At 37.6% G+C, this 23,933-nt stretch overlaps 1 protein-coding gene across 2 annotated transcripts in view; it reads right to left on the reverse strand.

Moving 5' to 3' along the window:
- The window catches only part of LOC134527525 (E3 ubiquitin-protein ligase synoviolin B), a 118,597-nt gene that overhangs the window by 74,086 nt on the left and 20,578 nt on the right, over positions 1-23,933 (reverse strand). For both annotated transcript variants that reach the window (XM_063360269.1, XM_063360270.1), the window contains exons 6-7: positions 6,419-6,518; positions 3,053-3,195 (exon numbers count right to left, since the gene is read on the reverse strand). In XM_063360269.1, the coding sequence (XP_063216339.1) occupies positions 3,053-3,195; positions 6,419-6,518 (243 nt within the window). The remainder of the gene's footprint in view (positions 1-3,052; positions 3,196-6,418; positions 6,519-23,933) is intronic.

Raw genomic sequence — 23,933 nt, forward strand, 5'->3', positions numbered from 1 at the left:
ATGTACACAACTTACCTGCAATATTAAAAGTGTTTCCTAAAATTATTTCCGTGAATTATTCACCAAATATTTATTATATTTGTGATACACACGTGTTTAGTAAAGTAACTTAATGTAACTTAAGCCTATTTAGTAAAAATATGGTGGAAAGTTGGTAGCTTGTAGGCCTACTTTATTTAGTATTTTTACTGCTTCGAAGTAGACAAAACTCAAAGTACAAAAATATGTCATCGCAATTTCTTTACAAAAAGTGTGTGAATTAATTTCCTTGATGTTAATAGGCCACTCTACTGTGGTATTAGAGTAATTAGGCCCAACTTACTTTTCTGCAGCATTTTAGGTTAGGTTACTTTTTTTTCACCCCACAAACACTGACACTAACTTATTTGGTTTCTTGGAATACAGAATGAATGTAAAAATAAATCCTAATACAATAAAATGATTAAGCATCGTAGATCTAGGCCTACCCTTTTACAGACAGTGAGCCCAACTTTGCAAAAGTCTCTATTCTTCAGCATTACTTACCCCGAAGTTTTAATTTTGTTTTAGGTGGTGGAGATTTGCCATGTGTGAAAAACTTACGGGAAAAATACACACCCCAACTAGCAGCAGATCACTTTAAAAGTGTCAAAGATGTAGTATCTGACAATCACCTCTACATTCTCTGTGACGAAACGACAGACCGCATGGGCAGATGTGTTTTCATTGTATTATTTCAAGTGTTTACAGACGTATTTGCACCGCCAAAACTTGTAGTGGCGTCTGTTAATTTCTTGAAGGTGGATGCTACAACTTGCGCTCAGGTCATAACAGAATGTGTGGGAAAGTATGGTGTTCAGTACCAAAACATCATGGGACTTATCACCAACGCAGCACGATATATGACAAAATGTATCAAAAGTCTACAAGTGTTGTTTGGTGAGCATGTGTCCCACATTCAGTGTTGGGCTCATAAACTTTCTCTTGTAGGGAATGTGCTCAGTAGTGAACTTACAGATGTTAACAATGCTGTGTCGAATGTTAAGTCGGCTTTTCTAAATACTAGAAAAAGAAAGCACCAATACCTCCAGTATCTGGAAGAAGAAGAAACCCCACAGCCCGCTACACCATTTCCTATGCCAGTAGTTACCCGGTGGAATGCCTGGTTCAAGGCAGTGTTCTACCTAGCAGATTACTTCATTCACATCATTTCATTTTTCAAGGGTTCTGACCAGGTGTCTAGCAATGCTGGCATAAGATACCTGTCCTCGCTTTCTGATAAAGATGTGAAGTTAGTTTTGGCTCAGTGTATTTTTATAAAGCACCATGAATCAGAGCTTGTGAACTTGCTAACTAAATTGGAAGGAGCGAAGTATCCCACTGCCCACACCTTGTATGGAGATGTGGAAAGCGTAAAAAGCGGGTTTGAAGCTAATTCAAAGGGAATTTTCCATTCATCTCTAGAAAGTGCAATGAGTAAGTTGACTACGAGTGAGCAAGCTCACGTCAAACACGAATGCCAGAAGGCCTCAGCACTTGCAATGGATAAACTCCAAATGTTATTTAATGGTGACCCCTCAGCTCCAGTTTTCAAAACTTTGAGCAAGTTGTTCAACCCAAAAAATATAGGTAATCCTGAACCAGACCGAAAATGTTATTTCCACTTTGAAAAGTATCACTGAAATGAAGAACATTGAAGAGACAGAACTTTTTAAGGGTTACAAAGCTTTAAGAGAAGAGGTTCAAGAAATAATCAAGACTGAAAAGAGTATAGATTTTGTGCAAGTTCTGACCGCTCTGAGTGCTAAGTCCAGTGAATTTGTGCTGGCAGTGCTACATGCTGTCTGGAAACCCACAAACAATATAGACAGTGAGCGACTGCTTAGTCATTACAATAATGTCGTAACAGACAAACGACAAAACCTTAAAGAAAAAACATTGAAATGTTCACCATGTTTTCTTTTAGTGACCAAAATTAACAAGTAACTTACAGTGTGATTTTTTTGTAAATATTTATTATCACTATCAGAATAGTGCAGCATTATACTAACCCTAGCCTTTCCATTTTTAAAGTGTTCTATAACAAAATTCCTTTAGTGAAATTTCTTGTATTCAGTAAGTACTTAATTTGTTAAATGATGATTTAAATTTGTTATTTTCTATGCAATTGTGTGTTATCAGCATACGTATTCAAAAGTAAAAATAACACTGTTGTTTAATCAAATAATCAGACATACTTCAGAATACTTAGTATTCTTCATTTGAAACATCCACAATGTCAAATTAAAAATAAATTTTAAATAAAATAACCTCGCTTTTATATCACAAATTTTGGGCAAAATAACACCACTTTTGAGAAAAAATAACCCCACTTTTTTCAGGTCTCTAATCATGTGTTAATACATTCTCTTAACAGACCTTTGTTACATGAGGGTTACATTTATTATCCAATATAATACTTAACTTGTAGTTGCTTTGGTATGCTGCTACTGTCATAATAGTTATTATTATTATTATTATTTATTTTTTATACAGATATTAAATTTTTCTTAAATAATTTTGCATTAATTCAGGTAAAAAACAGTTATATTTATTACTATATTTTGCTCTATCACAGGATGTAAGTTCTGTGCTACTGTAGCCAATCAGTGAACATGAAGCATCTGTGCTGAGGTGACTTGTTTGTGGTGCAATTATGGTGAAGTTGGGAACTATGAAGTCATATTGAACAAATAAACACATCCTCTGTAAGGACATTCTGTATCTTTGGTGTAACTGGAATTGTTTGGTGGTTAACCGACAACCGAGAACCTATATATAAGAACTGGAACTGAACTGAGAACTGGAAGTAGAACCGACTGATCACTACTTAATATATTGAACATTTGGCATTTTTGGCAGCACTGTAAGCACATATAATTATTATTTCTATTTGTTGTACAATCAAGGCGCACCTACATTTTGATTGACATGCATGTTCCTTACAGCTTTCCTGGGGAAAGCTAAATAGTTACTGTCTTTATAAAACATTTTGAAATATAGGTATTTACATAAATAATAGGTTATTTATTACCTGTAACCATCTCTTCTCTGCATATGATGCAAACATTATCAGCAGCAGCTAATTCTTCTGGAGTTGCATCGGGATAAAGCGTGTTCATGTTTCGTATCGCTCGGCGAGACAATATTACATCATTGAATGCTTTTTTGAATGCCCTGTAAAATGTTTGCATTAGTAAGTTACAGCTGTGAGAATAAATGCATAATAAAAAATAAGTTTACGGTAGGTTCAAGATTACGATGGGTTACATAAACGCCATTGTTACAATTGTTTAAACGTAAAGTAGTAAATCAATGCACCTCATATTCAAATGGATTTTTAAACTAACTTTTCAACACTTTCTGAATTGATTGGTATAAAAAACATTGTTTACTAAATCAGTTGAAACCAAGATCGCATCTTTCAATCAAGACTTCTTAGAAATAAAACATGATTATTATTAGATGATTCTCTTAATAATTACAACAGAAAAATGTATTTCCAAATTTTCATTCCAAATTTTAACTTAAAAAAAAAGAGTTGTTCGTAATATTCAAAATTGTGTCAAACTATTGTGCTCTATGGTTAGAGCCAAGATTTTGTGATGTTATAAAATAAAGGAAGTTTCGTCATTAAAAATAGTGGATTTTGTCTTTACCGTCATAAAAAATTCAAACACATGTAATAATAAGTACATGTCAAGCACAATTACATTGATCAACTGCTTCAACAATTTGTGGTAAGACACTTCAAATGTGTACATTAAACAATACTATAATGATATAATGTCCCTGTGCGCATCAACAGCCGTCCCCTACTATCGTGGGGAAGAAATGGTGGCAAACCAAACCATCATGCTTGATTGAGTCCATCTTACACATTAGCAATGGCGTAACTCATGCATTTCATTTCATAATCTGACCTTACTCTTGGCCACTTACTCATGTCCGAGAATTTATAAACTGGTTTTCTAGATCGGATGATGGAGTCAGTCGAAACAGTTTGTGGCTCACATGGCATTGTGTTCTTTTATTTTTTTTATTTTTTATTAATATTATGATGGTGTTTTGATTGAAAATGTATGTATTAATTTGTTATTTAAACGGAAACCAGTTTGAAACCAATTTGAAAATTTCAATATACACATAAATTTAAAGGCTTACTCATAATCATGGCTGAAGAAACTTAGATACACAAGAGTCTAATTTAACGCATAGATAGCTAAAAAAATATATATATTTATGCCAAGTTTATAAAGAAGTGGTTTAGAATCCATTAAACATGAATGTCCTGCTTCAAAACATTGAAACAGGCATAGAAAATTACCTCTGTGCATAAACACGGGGGAAAAAAGCTAGCAAACAATTAAAATACTCAACTATTCCGAATCACAAAGACTGCTTTCCCCACTGTTTGCATCGCTTGCAGTGTCCCGTCACTTGAACATCAGAAAATTATTATGTTTATTTTATCAATTTCAATGTCAATTTTCCCATCACTTTTAAAATATTCCCCTTCAATATTTCTCACGTGCTTGCAACACACTTTCCATTTGTCCACAGAATAACTGCTGAACAACTCCTTGCACAATTTTCTTTTATCATCTAGCAATGAAGCAATTCCTTCCCAAATTTTGTTTTTTGATTTCTGCACACACCAACTCAATCAGGTTTAAGTCAGTATTGTACGGAAGAAGGCGAATGAAATCATGGCCATTTCTGTGATTGACACATGCATTTTAAATTATTTTGTTACTGGCACACTTCACTAAAAGCAAAAGTTTTGCTTTCATTATTGTTGAAGAGAATGAAATATTGTGATCTGGCAGCCAGTTTTGAATGTCTTGTTTTAGGAATGATGCTGTAGGTTTTTTGGTCAGCAGTACATTATAACTGGCACTGTCCAGTACTACAACACATTTTTTAGGTAAATTTGGCAATACCTTTTTTACTTTTCACCCAAATTGAAAAGTTTTCAAAATTCATATTGTCACGGTAGTCTCGAGATTTCTGTTTTGAGTTAAAAATAAGTAAAGCATTTGGAACAAAGCCTTCTTCTCCATCTGCATACACAATAATTAATCATGGACCTTTCCCAGTGGATTCTGTGACGCCTATTTATGTATCTGACTGCCAACATGAACATAAGTGTCGTCAACATACAGTTCTGCCAGCCTTACGAAATTCACATATTTGTTCAAGATAGCACCCTCTCCAAGCTTCTTCAAAAAGTTTTGCAAGTATTCCCGCTATACTTATGAACTATGTCTTCTTGCAAAGCCTTATTCAACTTATTTAATGTGGAAACCAATTTTCTTACAGCATAAAACTCAAGAATATTTTGCAGCACAGCACCACATGTAAAATTGTCTACTTTGTTATTTTCCAATGTTGAAAAAGTCAAATTGGTTTTACTCTTTATCTTACGCTATACTAGAATTCATTTAACTTTTGATATTGAGACACCTGTTGCAGCATTTGTTGTTTCAGGGACATTGTAGGTCAATTTAAACAAGTTTTTTGGTTCACTGAACTGTGTTACATACAACATTGTAGACTATCTCCTGAGCTTTTCCTTGCAGTGACGTGCCAGATTTAATACACAATTTATATCCAAGCGTAGATGCCATAGTATAGATCGGTTCATGTAATTAGTACTGCCAGACAGCCTAGCTAAATCAGTGTTATCAGCCAGGAAGCAGCTGCATTACTAATCCCCTCTCCTATTCGATGCTCGTCACATGATCACCCAGAGACCTCGGGATCAGTGCAGGTTCTTTTGTTTTTTGTCGCACTATTCTACATATATTGATCAGAGAAAATTAAACAAAAATTTAAAACTAAAACATTCAATAATTAAAAAAATGCAATGTTAAAACTCAAATCCTAGGGATGTTTCTCTATAGGGCTTTACCCTTGAATGTATGGTTCAGCTATAGAGTGATTTTATTTACTTTACTTTGAAAAAAAAAATTCTGGATAGAAACTAAATAATGTTTATTACTTTGAATATAACATTTTAGGTTTTTAAATAAAAACCTACAGATTTATGAAATTAATTGTATATTTTAAAATCTATACTGAGGTAATTGAGACAAATTTTAATGGATTTTGGTGTTATGCAATGTTATTAACTTGCCTTTCGGTGTTTGGCTATTTATTGACTACCATTTAAATGTTTGGTGGTGTATTCACTTAATTTTGCTATCTATTTCGGTTTCATTGCATTTCACCATATAATCTTGCCTCTCTATGGTGTATATATCTCAACAGAGCACACCGAAACAACGACAGCGCAAATGGTATAAACTGTGCATTGAAATGAGTAAATGCGCATTTAAATGCACACTGGAACTAAGGATAAGACACACTATTGTACATAGTTCTAGCAAGTACTGACCTCATTGTGTAGTACATCGGCCTGAAGGCAAACAGTGGCAGAGTGTAGATTTTCACCATGATGCCAACGAATGCTATGTACAGTACAACTTTAAAGAAACCTGCAACACACACACACACACCATGGTTGAACCAACTGTGGTTTAACTCTTGTTGACTTCAAAGCAGCATTTCTACACATACACTCCAGTCAATTTCTCAAAGTTATCCTTGTTTTTCTGGTCCCACTAAACATCTATCTTGCAAGGTTAAAAAAATTTTTTTTCTAAAATTACAATACACATACATAATCTTGTGCCGGAAATTAGGCATTTCGTCACCTTTTTTTAATTTTTTCTATAATTTTAAATTTTTTTGGGGTTTCTTATTTTTTTAATTTATCTGGTTGTTAATGGGGTGTTTACTTTTGTTAGGCCGGTGTACGCCACGGATTTAAACTTTGTGCCAGTGGACCGAAGCCCCTTCACAGGGGGCCAATCTGATATTTTGCTGTCTAATGTGGACATGGTCAGTCCGGTTGAAATTTCTCTCGCCTGCAGTCACGTCCAGAGTTTGTAATTTTAATTCCCTGCATGACCAAAACTGCATAGAGCAGCTTCTGGGCTGCAAGCTGCTACTTCTCAGAGAGCTGCTGAGAGAAGTAAGTCTGGTCACGAATACGTATTAGGTTCTCTCCTCGAAAAGCACGTCATGGACGCTTGTTCTCAGCGTCGTTGCACTTTTGCTCCCCCCCTCCTCTTTCGGTTCTAAGAATTCGCCTAAGGCCAATGACAGGTCAGAAACCCCAGCAGACAGCGACCGTCTCCCAGGATGCCTTGCATAAAAAAATGTGTGTGCCAAGATGGACCACCCCGCGACACCTAGCGGCAAACTCGCTAACCACCCAGCCAACTTACCCTGTAGGCCGCCAGAGTGTAGCACTAGACTGCGCCCTTTAACCCTTGGTTTAAGCAGACGCCTTGGGCGAGTCGATCCTTTTTTTTAATTTCAGACAGCCCTCAACAGGTAGCGCTAAAGTCGACGCAATGCTACCAGCTTCGAGACTTCAATCAGAGTTTTTTTGTATGGCCCTCACTCGGGGAACTTTCGGTCCGGACTCCCAGTCCTCCCCTCCACTTTTGATTCAAGTTTTACTTTTAATTACGAGACGCGTTTCTCCGCGGACACTTCGCGCCGCGACTGCAGACGGACCGTTTGATTATCGGCGAGTCGACGAGACTCTGCAAGACTTCCATCCGGCCGCAACCGACTATGTAGTCACCTTAATGAGGGATGCTATCCCTATAATCTTTTTCAAGTAGTTTAGTCCGTCTGCGTAGTATAAAATGTAATAGTTATTTTTTGTCTTTTAATTTTTTTTTGAAATTAGAAAACGACTGCGCCCAGCCGCGTATTCGCGGGATCCAGTTCCTGGCTGGCGACGCATCTGTAAATAGAAGTCAACTTCCCTGTCTGACAGGGTCGAAGTTACGGAGGGAGAAATTGCCCCCGCATGATCTTCGGGACCTCCAGCTGATCCCCCCCCCCCCCCCCCCCCCCTTGTTAGAAGAGTTTGGCCCGCAGTCCGAGGTCCTCCTGGAAAGACCCGGGTGATATGAGATATATATATATATTTTTTTCACTTAACTAGAAGGAACTAAAACAAAGATACCAGCGAGCAGTGTTTTAAGGACGTCATCCTCAAGAATTTGGAAAATCGAGGAATCTCTTATATATATATGTAATCGTTGGGAGCTATATTTGAAATTTTGTTAATGTATTCATTTGATTGTCTGGTTGTAATATGAATTGTTTTAAATAATACCGGGGCGCCCCTTTTAATTTTGTTAATTACTGAGATTTTTATTGTCAGGTATACGAAATTCCTTAATAATAAACTAGGAAAACCTATAGACCAAGCTACCGATTTTGTGTATTTATTTATCAAATACCTTATTCATTGTAACGATCCTCAAACTCCCAAGTTACTAGTGCGCAGGGAGTGTAAATTTTGTCTTGTTCACCGTCTCGTGCCCCCTCTGGTGATTAACTTAAAATTTTCTTAATATTTTGCCCAGCAGTTTCCAAGGACTTTTTGATTAATTAAAAATAATATAAAAATTGTGCACGAGGGGCATTTCAATTAGTAGCAGAGCGTGGTTTGGTCTATAGGCATACCTAAATAAAGTAGGCATACCTAAAATAAAATATATAAAAAAAAATTAAATTAATTAATTTTTGTGATAGCAATTTTGTAATAATAACATTGTGAACTGATCGCTGGTACACCCGGTAGTTATATTGCTTTTCTATTTTAAAGTTATGATTGAGTTTTAAAGTGCCGTACGGACTTAGTCTGTGCGCGGCGCAAGCAGTGTCGCGGCGTCCGGTCCGCTAGCAGGCCGGCAGCGAGACGTATCTTATCTCTCGCCTCAGCTGGCGTTCCCCCCCCCCCCCCCCCCTTCATCATCCCCGCTCGAGCCAGCGACACGCCCGTAATCTGAGGGCGAAGACACAGACCTGTTCCTCCCGCACACCCCTCTCCCTCTGTCCGTCGTGGCAGACGACCTTGCGAGTGGCAGGTCAATCCCCTTGTGGACGTATACAGGTGGTGCAGGTCAAGCTGACAGGGGACGTTCGCGCAGTTGTTTGAGTAACACGGCGACTTTATACGCAAATAAGTTTGGGCACATACCCCCCCCCCCCCCCCCACCTTGGAAGTGTGATTTACTCCCCGCGCATTGGGGCTAGTTGGTATTTTATATTAATATAGGAAGCCTTATGAAATATTTAAAATTAAGATAGTTGTTAAGAGAGGAGTATTTATGGTGTACGTTTGAATCGTACATGTGTGTTAAAATTTTGTTTTAATTATCAGTAATTTACGTCCGAGCAGTATGTTTAAGCCGGAGTTATTGCTGTCAGATGAGCTGACCTATGAGTTACAGCTACGCAATTTGCCCTCCAGTGGCAATGTCCAAGTCCTCAGGAAGAGACTCAGGGCCGCCCTGCATGATGGCGTGCCCACTAGGGTAGCGAATTTGTACTGTTTTAAACTATTTTAGTTTAATACATCCACCATTGAATAACATAGAATGAATTTTATATTATGCCTACTAAGGTATTTATGCATTTTTACCTTCAAACACTATTTTTCATACCTTGCACTAATAAGTGGTAACACAAAAATTTGCTTTGGACTAAGGTTTAAGATAATATGAAGATGGTTAAAAAAAAAATTGAACTAGGTATGTGCGGGATCCTGACTTTCGAGAGAAATTCTGAGAGAAATTTTGAGAGGGCAACGCTTTTTTTCCCCTTCAGGAGGGAATAATAATTTTCCCCGTACTTTTATTGTTACAGCTCTCCTTAGTGCGCTAACTACTATTAAGTAATTTTTTAGAGAAACTTCTAAGATACAAAAATTTGGAAACATACTAGGAAGATAAACTTATAATAAAAAGATATGTCAATAATACTTCAGAGGGGCACTAAGGAGGGTGAACAAGAATTTATTACCGCCCCTGTAGGCTTACAGATGGCGGAGAGGATTGTAAGGCTTATAAATGAGAAGTTAAGGTTTGGTTGGCGAGCTATTTGATTTATTCTGATTAAAAATTGATTTTCTATTTTATTTTGACCGTGCTTTCATAATTTTTATATGGTTTGCATATTACAAATTTAAGAAAACATTATTTAAAAAAAATTGAAAAACAATTGACAATCAGCCCGGGCCTCAACAGGGTTACTTATGAAGGTTAACATATAATTACACAAAATTGTTTCGTTTCATTGGATAGCACTTGAAATTATAAATTTACAGTTCTGAAATATGAAATAAAACAATAAAATAAAAAAATTAAAAGTCTATAAACTGGCACGGGTGGTAGGTAGACTAGTATATGTTGGCGGTCAAGCATAGTGAGCCGCAGACGACGAGAAGAGAGAGATAGCAAAATGACGAAGGCGTTTCACCGAGTGTTGTGAAACTGCTGGGCCAAAATCTTGATGTGGAAGGTTCTAGGACGAACTGGGTTCCAGGGGTGTTCTCGAACCCGCACTGCAACAAAGGCCATTCGGTACGAATTACCTCGGATGCAGGCGATAGGTACGGTGGCGGAATTCGCCACCGCGATTGGTGGAAAAGGGGTAAAAACATAAAAAACTCACCACTGCGGGGAGAATTCAGCTGCCTGGTTGCCACCTCGTAGACTGACACGGTAGCACACGGTTGGCTTTGGAAACCATGATGAATACAAAGAAAGTTGGAAGAAGGAAAAAAAAAATTTAACTTGCGACTACTTAGGCAGACTAAAAGCTAAAAATAGGAAATAGGCACTTGAGGCCTTAACTGTAATAGATTACATTCCAATTGATTGATCGGCAGTCTTCTAATTCTCGCGTAAGTCAGGAGAGTCGCTGACCAGAGATGTTCGCGGTTAGCTGCCCTAAGAAAAGTGACCTCGGGCGCGGTTAAGGCGCTAAATCAAAAGGCGAAGTCTCCCTTGAAAGAGGGTGGGGGGTGGGGGGGGGTGGTGGGGGGGGGAGCCTTCGGTATTCATCGGCGCTTGTCGCCATAGACACTCGAAGTTGGCATCCTTGGCAGGCGCGCTCTGGACGGAGAAGTGGGGAACTCAACTCGCCCGGCAAGCGGTCAGGTCGAGGGTCGATTCAACTTGAACATTGTTCTTATGGGCACGACAGTACTGCCCTCAGGTGACAGCCAGGATGGTAGGGAGAGGTAAGTGTCTCTCGCTTCCGCTAGATGGATCGCGGATACGTCTTTTAGCAGTCCGGCGCATCTTAATTCCTCTCATCGCCGGCAGGGTGTGCGGACGAGAGTGTGAGAGTGGCTGTGGGTTATGACCACCATGGACCAGAGAGGAGGGGGGGAGGTTATGACCGGTGACTGACCCGGCCTGGGTTCTGGACGAGGGGACTGGCGAGTGCGGGGGAAATTCTGCAAGGTTCGTGAGAACCGAGGCGACGAAACACCACGGTGTATCTGCCGCACCAAGAATTTGACCAGGCTGGATGTCCAAGCTTGCTGATTGCGAGACCTCGGGGAAGTCACCAGGGGCTGAATGTCTGCTTGCCTCCGCAAGTCATGTCACGAAAAGGCTTCTGTGCCGGAAATTAGGTATTACTGCACGTATTTTTAAATTGTTATTATTTTAAATTATTTTTGGAAATTTTATTTTTTATATAATTTGGTTACAAAAAGTTGATTTACACTTTGTTAGGCTGGTTTACGCTACTTAGTTAAATATGTGCCAGTGGACCGAGGCCCCTTTTCTCAGGAACCAATCTGATCTTTTGCAAGTCTAAGACGTCGTTGGCAGTCCGTTTGACATTTCTCCCGCTTGCAGTCACGTCCGGGGTTTGTAATATTAATTCCCTACATGACTAAATTTGCATAGAGCAGCTTCTGGCCTGCAAGCTCTATTTCTTAGAGACCCGCTGAGACTAGCGAGTCTCGGCACGAACGAGTATCCCGTGAACGCTCGTTCCAAGCCCCGTTGCGTTTTTTGTCTACTCTCCCCCTCCCAGTCCACCGCCCTGGTTCTCAGAATTTAGCATTGGCCTGACGTGAACCTCACCAGGCAGTGCCCGACTTCAAGGACGATTTGCCATAGAAAAAATATGTGCAAAGATGGACCACCCACGACATCTAGCGACAGAAAAAGTAACGTCTGCTCTTGGCGCCAGCAAGTGGAGCTAACGCCTGCGACACCTGTTGGCGACATTGCTAACCTCCCCCTTCTGACCCCTTTAGGCCGCCAGAGTGCAGCACCGGCTGCGCCATAAGGCCCTATGCTTCCTCCTCGTGTCGTGTAAAAGTCGATTGTATGTTGCTTTCTGTGCCTGCCAGTAGAGACCGCAGCAGTCGCCCTTCGGCGCAAACAACTGAAGTCGTGGCTACGACCACCTCGATCTCCTCCGGAAGTTTTCGGTCCAGAGCCGAACCTTCCCCCTCTTTTCCCTAAGGCCGAGCGCCCGTTTTAATTAGGAGTTTTGTCCGCCATCGCAGCACTCTGACTTTGGCTACTTACCGCGTCATCTCGGCGTCACCTCTGTTAAGAGGCTTTTTCGCGGCAATGACGAACTCGTTTGAATAAGGAATGTAGTCAGCTGTGTTAAGGGATATGATCCCAGGTTAAAAATTCAGTACTAGCCAATCAGTCGTAGTAATTATAAAACAAGTCATGTTTTAGTTTAAAGTTTATTAATTTTTTTTTTTATCTTCCTAAATGATGATTTCTGCCACGTCATCCACGCAATTCTCGGTCCGCGCCTTTCGGATGTCTGCGCGAGACATTTACTGAGCCCAGGAGCTACACCCTGTTTGGTGAGTTACTTCTGTCTATTTTTCCTCCCCAAATTCCCGTTTGTTGGCCTTTTCGCACCGACTTGTTTGACTGACTGGAAGCAGGTCTAATTCGTTGGAATTTGGCTTGTGTTTCAGACAGGGTTCAACATTTGGGCGCCGAAATTGCACCCATCATATTGTCCAGGACCTCCAGCTTCAAGTCCCTTTAAGAAGAGCTTCCCCCGGCCAGATGTCCAACTTTGAAGCCCCGGGTGATATTTAAAATATAACTTCTCCCTACCGCCAACTAAACAAATTATTAAAACGAATACCAGCGAGCAGTGCCATAGAGAACTTATCAAATAAGAAAATGTGAAATTGTTACAGTAATGGGTGGATGAACCTAACCTGCTATAAAATGTCATTTAGTGTTAACAGTATAGTATAACGTGTGTTAACCATATTGAGCCGGCCCTCCTTTTTGTAACTTATTAATACCTTTTATTGTGAAATCAAAACAAAAGGAAAACAGATTTATTTAATTCTTTTTTAAATAAAACAGGAAACCTATAGACCAATCATCTTATGTAGTGAGTTATTTATTTATCATTTACCTATATCTATTTAAACAATCCACTAGCTCCCAAGTTGCTTGTGTGCAGGGAGTATAAAATTATCTTGTTCATCACCTCGTGCCACCTCTGGTAAAACTTGTAATTTTTCTTTATAATTTTGCTCAGCTGTTTCCTAGGCCTTTTTTTTATAAAATTAAAATACAGTAGAGTCCCGCTAACCCCGCTAATCCGAATATCCGCTTAATCCGAACAGGGCTAGGACAAAAAAAATTTTTTTATGCCATTTAAGAACTAGGAAAAGTAAAGAAAAACAAGTTTTTTCAAGTAATGTAGTACATTTATTAATATTTTCTTAAGAAACTTGTAATTTATCTATTTCATTGTCTAACTGAAAAGAGAAAAAAAATAGGATTACGTACATAGTACTTCAATACATAGGTACAAATTGAAAATTTTTGAATATACTTACTACATACTATTTGTAGAATACATGTTCTGTACAGGATTGACACAAAACAAAACTTAAAAAACCAAACCATTATCTAAGAAGCAAAGTCAGTAATCTTCCTTTGACGCAATGCACTTAATCGGCTTGAAGTTGCAATGTTTCGCCAACGCCGTACAAACATAACATCTGTTTGGGTTGCATCGGCATGTTGCTCGACGTAGCGCAAAGTCAGATCAAGGGTACTGGCTGCGGCAGTGTGAGAAACATCAGTCGGCGCGTTTCCTTCCTCCTCACTGTCGTCTGCATCGAGATCAGTTGACATTCCCTGCACAGCTGCTACAATAACTTCATCTGTGGCCACAGTCGTCAATGGCCGTCCACTTTTCAACGCACTCTTCTGCATTTTCGCAACCTGGTACAATTTTTTTCACTAGTTGAAGAAGTTCAAAATTTTCTTTTGCCTGGGGAAGACAGTTTGGACAAACTCTAAATCAGGCCAGAGATATGTCCATGATTTCTGTAAATATTCCTTTTGTGTTTCCTTCCAAGCTTCTGCTACCCAGTAAATGACATCCTTGATGTTGATTTTCTTGAGTTTATGCAAGATTGTCAGTTCTTCATTCTCTTCAAGCAAACTACGAAGAAGAATTTTTCTGTAATTCTGTTTCAAAGCCTGCGAAACTCCGTGGTCCATTGGCTGCAAAATTGAAGTGACGTTTGGTGGGAGAAAAATGGCTTTGGTATCACCGCAAACAAGTTTCATTTCTTCAGGATGTGAAGGAGCATTGTCTATGAGTAACAAAGCACTAGGAGGCAATCCATTTTCTTTGTTAAAAGCCTTTACTTTTGGTACAAATTGTTTTTCAAACCAGTCTTGGAACAAGACACGATTTATCCAAGCTTTCTTTTGGTTTCTGTAAAATACAGGGAGAGTGTTCATTTTATAGTTTTTAAAACAGTGTAGTTTTGCCGATTTGCTGATAACCATCAGTGGAAGCTAATTTGTGGCAGAAGCATTGCAACAGGCTAACACAGTTAGGCGTTGTTTATACATTTTAAACCCTGGTGCAATGTTTCGTACGAAGACACTCGTTTTGCTACGTTTTTCAATAATTTTTTCACTTGTGGTAGTACAAAACTGCTCAATTTTACCTGTGTTCTTTTTCAATCGGAAATGGTTGCTTTGCCGACCCCAAATTCTTTCGATAACAGTGTGACACTGTCACCTTTGTCAAGTCTTTTCAGCACTTCCAGTTTTTCTTTTAATGTACACGAGTTATGTTTACGCTTGTTTGTCATTATGACCAACAGCACTACACACCGCTCACAAGGGCTCACAAAACACAGGGCAAGTGTGCAGTAGCAGGTGACACAACAGTAGCATGTGGCGCAGCGTAAGCCTATGTGGGAAGGAGGATGGGTGCTTTGCTTACTCTTGTTGAAGGTCACTGCCCTTCCGCTAATACACACTCACGAACAGCCCTTCATTTCGACCTAATGTTGTCACGTAATGTAGACTGTTGGATTTGTTAAACTCGGAATATTTGAAATTGCAGTTTAGACTATGTGAGTAATTAAATATATTATATGATACTAAATATGTACGCTAAGTAATAAAGGTGTATTTTTCATCTGACCTTTCATACATATTTGACACATCATACATTAAATACACCTCAAAAAGACATATGGCATTATATGACAATATTCCGCCTAATCCAAATTTTCGCTAATCCGAACAGGGTTCGGTCCCAATTAGTTCGGATTAGCGGGATTCTACTGTAATATAATTTTAGGGCATGTGGGCGTATCACTTAGTGTAACGAGACTTAGTACATGACAGCAAGCGGGGGATATGGGACCGGGGCGCTTCAAGCAGCACTCCAAGTCGCTACGTAGCATTGGCGAAGCTGTGAACCGGATTGTGTGTGTTTGTAAGGGCGGGAGGGGAGAGAAAAAAATACACGCTGAAAAAGAATTGTCCCGGCCGTACACTGGGCTGAATAAAATGGCAGGGAGCTAAGAATTTTAAATAAAATTTTTTTTAAAAAACTCAATTATATTAAAATTAAAAAAAGGGTGCATATAATGCACATGATTGGCACATCATGAATATAAAAAAATCTCACATTCAAAAAAAAATTAGAGCTTCTATTAACATCGGGCCATTTGGCCTACAACAAAAGAAGAGAAAACTAACGTTTATGAAAAATGACATATTTATCACGGAAAATATAAAAAAATTCCACGTATTCTGATAAACAATTTACATAAAATTATATACATTATGATTATTGTCAAAACTAACAAATTAATGGGTAGCGAATCGGTCTGAAATACAGCATCGAATAAGAAATAATTGTAATAGTTTGCTGCTTTATTGTAATTTCCCGTGTATATAACACACGTAAGAATTTTATTTTTTTGTTTTAATTATTGTTTTTACTTTAATGAAATAGAAATATCTAAAATTATGTTTGATTCATGGCCATGTGTTGACTTTAAATATCAAGAAGAAAAATTTACGAAAATCATCAGGCAAAACTGCGATTGGCTCGTGCATCACTAAGGTGCGGGGTTATGCTATGGTGAACAACAGATGGAAAACTATCGGTTTTTTTGTGACATATGTAAACAATTAAAGTAAGATTAAATTTAATAGTTTCTATTTCTGAGGGAAATTAGGGTAGTTTTACACGGGCAGGGTGTTTTATCGCACAATGGTCGCACGTGCGTAATCGTCGCAACGATATTTTAGGCTGTTAAAATTGGGATAAAAAAACTTCTCGCGTAAACGTCGCAGGATGTTTTTGGTACTGCTAGTAGATGCCGAGCGCTTTGTGTAGGTATCTTTTCCGTATAAAACTATGTATTTTAAAGTAGAAATCTAATATTTATTTGGTCACTAGCTGCCCGACCCGGCTTCGCACGGCTATACTAATAGAAAAAAATTAAGCCACATCTCCCATTTACAGTAATGGTAAATAAAAAAAAATTCAGTGAAAATTTATTACAATGCTGTATAATGTACCGGAGAGAAAATGAATAGCACCAATGGTTTCCCGACTCGTGCACGCAACGTACAACTGATGTACCCGTACTTCGCTACGGCAGTCTACAGGCAGATCACTCTTGCGCCGCTCATTATACATGCCCCTCCTTGTGGGTACGCCACTGCCGCGCGATGCCCGTTGCCATGGAGACACAGAAGGCATGAACAATGCAAAATCCTGTTCTCATGCAGACAAAAGTACCCACTGTTGCCTGGTTTGAACCACCCATGGGATCTAATTTTCAGAAAATGTCATCCTGCATAACATAAGGAACATTACTGTGAAGTTTCAAGTCTGTAAAATATATATACTTGAAAAAAAGAGCAATTTTTGATATTTAAAGTACCCACAAAATTTCAACGGTGATGAGGACTGCACTAACAATGAAATAGTCGTTGCCATAGACGAATGAAGCATCAACAAAGCAACAGCAGTTGCCATGGTGATTTCCTACCAAAAACTGGAAATTTTGATATATTACGCCCCCGAAACTCCCCTTGGGATCAGATTTCCGCAGAATTCATTCTTAGTGAGCGTCTACATCACAAAATGAGTAACTATGCTAAATTTCAAGTCAATCAGGTGTATAGTTTTAGAGATCTCGTAATGAGTGAGTCATATATATATATACATATATATATACATATATAGATACAAGTCCTTGTCAGAATTGTAACGGGAGAGGAAAATTATTGATGGTCCGAAAAATGAAAATTAATTAAAAATAATAAAAATAATTCTAGTAAAAGAAAAAAAAAACAAATTAAACACAGAGAGGAAAAAAAACAATAGTTTAGGTTTGCAATTTAACGTGATAAAAAGTACATAAATACTAATTGAACTCTTATGAGGGTACTGATTGCTTCGTTGCTAATATCACACGGGTGTTTTTTACTTGTATGGGAAAATTAAGAATGATAAGGCATCTAGTGCATGGCAACAATGTTAATAGGCAATAGGAAATAAACTTCTAGCGCCTGCGGCATTGTCAACACACACTTCGTACGTGTACTGCATGTTGTATCTAACCCCCTCCAACGCATTTGATTCTAAATTGGACTTTTAGTAAGGATCCCTAATGTTATTGATAATATAATATAGCCTATAGCCTTCCTCGATAAATGTGCTATCCAACACTGAAAGAATTTTTCAAATCGGACCAGTGGTTCCTGAGATTAGCACGTTCAAACAAACAAACAAACAAACAAACAAACTCTTCAGCTTTATAATATTAGTATGTAGATTACCACTTACTTAATAAATTAACGGAAAAAATACGAAGTTGTTTGACATGTAAATTTTCTTATAAAGACGTTTTTAAACGTTATTTCCTTTATCTGATCGTCTGCATCGCCGCGGTGTAGGTATAATCTAAAATTTAATTTTGGTCATTACCACTTATTTATTTAATTAACAGAAATACGAAGTTGTTTGACGTGTAAATTTTCTTATAAAGACGTTTTTAAACATTATTTCCTTTATCTGATTGTCTGCGTTGCCACGGCGTACTGCTTATAAAAATGTAGCCAGCGCATCATTTATGTTTGGTTATGTTGTTTCCCGTATAGAGCGCGCGCACGTAGTCGAATATCGATATCTCGCTGAGTGCATACAACGCGCGCTCTCTGTCAGGTGCCGAGTTAACTACATTTGATAGCCCGCATTCTTTCATGGTAAGTGTGTACTACGACACGTTAGTTAACGTCAGATTCAAGTGGCTTGCGTTCGCGTTAGAGTTTTGGTTTTTCTATTTAAAGTTGAAGAAAGGTTTTTGTTTAAGGAATTATTAATATAAATTGTTTGGCGTGCTCTTGTATACTCCACCTTTTTTTAAATAAACGAACTTTCCATGAACGGGTTTTGTTTTTATGAATAACTTTACCTAACAAAAATATTTTTTCCGCATTTTCGTCGCACCCCTACTTTTCAACTTGATTTTAGAATAAAATGTGCGACGATTATACGAGAAAACACGGTATTATTAACACTCACAAAAACATGATAATATTTTATGTATGGCAGTAGGTCACGTTTCATGTGATTATTTTTTTTTTGTTTAGTTTATGTCAGAAAGAAGTTTTTGGAGGAATAATCTTTGCAATAGCAGCTATGGCTGATGAAAAGACTCGTATCTGGAACTGTTTTGCAAGGAAGCAACGATAAACTAAGTGCTAAATGCAAGAAGTGAGGTAAAAAGTTTTAAAACAAGCAATGGTAGCACATAAGGTCTCAGGGAATTTGATGCAACATTCAACTGTGAAGTTAGAAGATGAGACGCAGCAAGAACTGTAACGGCCACGGCAGGTTACTACCGATGCTTCACCACAAGGACTGTGAGTGGCAACTTGTTGAAGGTTATGTAAAAATTCTTAAACCACTGCATGAAGTGAACTTTATCGATAAAGAATACCTACAAATCCAGTGGTCATTCCAGTTTTGTTTTCAATTTGGGACATTTTTGAATAACTACACTGAAACTCATTCTAATGAAATTGGGTCTGGTGTCACATTTTGTAGAGCTTTACTTTTTGGACTGAAGGCACGCTTTCCTTTATATCAAAGGCAAGAGCCATATTTTACAACACTTTTGTTAGAACTATGCTTCAAGGCTGCGGTTGTGTCCATCAATGAAAAACAATTCGCAGTCAATTCTTTGCAGCAAAAACTTGACAGTTGTCTAAAAGAAGACACTGATTCAGGTAAAGTGCTAGTTTAATATTAACACAACAATTTAATTATAATTTGTAAACAACTTGTTGGTACAGCTCACTGAAACAAAAGGGGGTAATTTCTTACTGTGGGCAGTTTTTGTTAAATTTAATATTCTTTATTCTTTGGATGTAAAATTTATTGGGTAGTATTCTACAGTACATAGCAGTATATTTGCTAATAGTCCTACAGTATGGTTTTTATTATTTTCCACTATAAATAGACTAATATAACCTGGTTTGTTACTTGTAATTAGCATCTCAGATGTTTGGTAAAGGTTTTTTTTATTTTATTCTACAAAACCACAAAAACCAGAATCAGCTAATCACTCTAGCCACTCTTTGATAATTAGCTGCAAACTCTCTCGTAGGTGCTCATCAGATCACAGGTGACAACATATTTTAATATGCCGCTAATAGAGCAAACTGGAAACCCACTGAAGTAGTGGGAACGAAATGCAATGATGATGTCAAATTTATGTAATTTAGTAGTGACATATCTGGGAATACCAGCAATTGAAACTGGTTTTCTTGCATGAAAACAGAACATTATATTAAAAGTCTGTTTTCCAAAAAGGTCAAAAAATTGCAAGATGAACTCTCAAGAGTGTTAAGAATGTCATGTAGTATCTTGTATAGTTTCTTTAGGTTTAGGTTATAAACGCAGTAATTCACCAGTTTTGTATTTTTATAGAACTTAATCCCGCCTGGTAAAAACATTTCAAAAATATAATTTTTCTGGTATGCTCTATACCTTATGTGTTTTCCGGATTTTTCCAGACATCCCGAGTGAAATCTGATTTTCCCTCCCGAATTTTTCCTAAAGCTAAATTTCCTGTCCCGCTCACCCCTAACTTGAACATATTTGATAGAAGTTTTGAATTTTTTTTTCAACTCCCGTTTTTACGGTATATAGCTCGTCTCATCAAAAATTGTTTCAGCCAAAGGTTTTGGATAATGCTTTAGATTTTTGCAATAAATTATTACGGATATTATAGAATATCTACTAAAAAAAGTTGTGATTATTTTGTTATCTTTCAACCATTGTTATTTCCACCTCTTGCAGTAATGGTTGGTTACATAAAAATTTACTTTAGACAAACGTTTCTGACAATATTTAGAAAGTTAAACCAAAAAAAGAATGGCTTCGATAGTATACATACAGTACAACCCTGTTATAATGTTCCTGCATATAATGTTTCCCTGCTTATAATGTCATATTTTTAAAGTCCCAATATTTCCCCCATAAGGACAATGTATTTATTTCCTGCATATAACGTTCATAAATAGTGTAATTTCCTGCTTATAATGTTTGCTTTCTGACATTCAATAAATGGGGAAAAAATGTTTTAAAACCAAATTATTCCAACACTTACGATAAAAAGTTTCCTTTATGTATGTTTATGTTTACAATCACTGCCATACAATACATGAAGTTCGTTAAAATGTTAAAATACAATTTTATGCAATATACTGAAGGTACACAATGTTCATAGTTACGTGTCAGTTGGCACCCTTAGTAAACTCTTCTCTTCCTTGCCATTCCAGTGGGTATTCAGATGAACGTACATAGTCCTACGATATTTAAGTTGCCAACCATTGAGCGAGGGCATAACTAAATGTTTTCTATTGCTTACAAATTTTTTTTTTTTTCATTCATATGTAGGAATCCCAAAATTAAACATTTTCAGGTGGCGAAGGAGTAGACGTTCTCACTCTTAATGTTGTCATCATGAATCGTGAGACAATTTTACAAAAAATGTGGCAGTGTATCTTTAAAGACAAACAAAATTTAACCAGGGAACAAGACGAAGTTAAAAAATTGTTGGCTTGTTTCAGAAAATTCATGTATCAAGTATACTATCTTTGGTTTTAACATTAAAGTTGTTTACATAGCTTGGTGAGTCCATTGGTACAAAGCTCGAACATTGTTAAGTGCTAAATTGAGATTTCCTGCTTATATTGTTTTCCTGCTTATGTTTTTTCTTGTGCTCCCTTGAAAAACATTATAACAGGGTTCTACTGTAATACACAAGTTTAAATAATTTTTTTATTCCCACATAGTTTTTTCAACCCCTTGCTCATTGATCAAAAATTGTTTTGGACCAAAGTTTAGGATAATTTCTAGAAAATTTACAATTGTGTGTGTGTGGTGTGTGCGTGTGAGAGTGAGAGAGTGAGAGAGTGAGAGTGAGAGAGTGAGAGAGTGTGAGAGTGTGAGTGTGTGAGTGAGAGTGTGTGTGTGAGTGTGTGTGACTGTGTGTGACTGTGTGTGACTGTGTGTGTGTGTGTGTGTGTGTGTGTGTGTGTGTGTGCGCGTGTGCGCGCGCGCGCGCATACAAATATGACATACAAATAAACTTTTGAGTTGATGATGGTTTCTGGGTCTATGGAACATAAAATGAGATTTATATTAAAATTTTCCTTAAGTCGCACCATGGCAACGGCTACAATAGGTAGTCTTTCTTCGAAATATACCTAACACTCTACAAATTAATAATTACAGTAAACTCCCTATTATCCGCGCATGCTACGAAAAAATACAGCACATACTGTAAATCTGTATTTTATTACAAGTGAGCAAATTTGAACTCTACTGACGAGTGCATTGTGTGCAGTATTCAGTAAAACGCCACAGGCCTTCTCGGAACTCACGCGGTAGGCAGGCATTTTGTCTCTGTCGCGCTTTCTTTCTAGTCGTATTGTTGCTTTGACAAACAGTCAGCCAGCCAAGATTGCTCCCCTCCTCTTCCTCCTACTTCACCATCATGGCCTCTTCCTTTCTTTCTCTATGGTCTATTGACACGCCCACCTTCTTCTCTCCGCTCACCTTTTCTGTTGACACTGAGCGTGATTGCTGACCAGTCAAAGTTTAGTTTTGCCTGGTTACATCATGTTTTAGTGTTTAGTGTTTGTATTTGCCTGGTTTGGTGTTTTTCGCTACGGATTTAAAATGGCAGAAAAGCGAAAGAAGGTCGTGTTTACGATTACGCAAAGACTGGAAATGATCTCTAAAGTATAAAATGGCGCTTCAAGGAAGCAGATGTGTTTAGATTATAGAGTCGGGGAAACAACAGTGCGTGACATTTTAAAGAAAAAAGACAAACTGGTTAATTGTAACTTTTAATGTACATAAATTTTTAGTTTTCTAAGTTGAAATTAATGTTTCCTTTTTTGTTTCCCATTTTCGGCTCTTTTGCGGATTATCCGCGATTTTCACTATCAGTAGGGACTAGAAAATTTCGCGATCGCAAAATTTTCACGAATTCGCGCGAAATTAAGTGCAAAATGCGAAAAATACCATTTGTTGCGAAAAAACGAAATTTCTACGAATTTTAACAAACTATGCGCGAAAAGGTTTATTATAAATTTAGTATCATAATCATAAAAATAAGTCGCAGTCACACGCATCGACGCAATTCACAAACAATATGTTCATTTAAATAAAAAAATGTAAGGAAATAAATGTCCTAACCAAAAAAAACATGAAGGGTAGACCTTATAATTAATTATTATTATGTATTATAATAATTTGCGATGCTAATCATTGCTAAGTAATTTACGATTTTCTATTTATTAACTAACATCCGCTTTAATATGAAACACTTCACGTGACGTTGATTCATTTTAATTAAATAAAAGTCCGCCGGTGTAAACCATTCCTTTCGCCAGTCATCGCAGCCATTTTTTTTGCTGCTATGGCCTACAGATAACGCTCCTAGCCAGTAACTTAAATTCATGATTAAAATTAACACGCCATTGAGTGGGACTTTGGGACGTAATTACGGAGAACATAACAAGAAAATTACTTAATACATCGGGCAAAAAGTGACGGTAAAAAAATATAAAATTATTTACATGGAGACTGCGGGGTACATAAACACTTTTATTTTTAATACCTTGGGATCCACGGAAGAAAAAAAAATTAACTTGAAAGAGAATAGTTTTCACTGGTGTGCAACTGCTGCTGTCGTCATGTTCACTTTGGCTTCTACTCCGACGGGCAAATCGGCAAGTTAACAAGATTATTAATTGGATAGTGACTAGTGAGTGAGTAAAAATGCGGAATAAATTAAGTGCAAGGGATCGAGCATTTCAGTATAAGAAGGAGGGGTTTTACTGTACAGATAATAGCACGGTTATGTGTAAGTTTTGCAACACGAAAGTTTCGTGGGATCGAAAAGACACTATTGAAAAACATTTAAAGTCGGCAAAACACGTGGCGTCATTAGCAGCAACAAAAGAAGAGACTACAAAACTACAAACATCAGTTGCATCATGCTTTAATAAAGTTGTCAAAGACAAAAAATCGGCAGATTATCTTGGAAAATGTGTCACAGAAACATTTGTAAAGGCTAACATACCACTTGAGAAACTTAACAATGAACACATGGTGAACTTCATGAATGAATTTATTGAAGGTAAGTAAAAATTCAGATATAA

The sequence above is a fragment of the Bacillus rossius genome, chromosome 1, assembly GCF_032445375.1.
Source record: "Bacillus rossius redtenbacheri isolate Brsri chromosome 1, Brsri_v3, whole genome shotgun sequence".
In the NCBI taxonomy this organism is placed as follows: Eukaryota; Metazoa; Arthropoda; class Insecta; order Phasmatodea; family Bacillidae; genus Bacillus; species Bacillus rossius.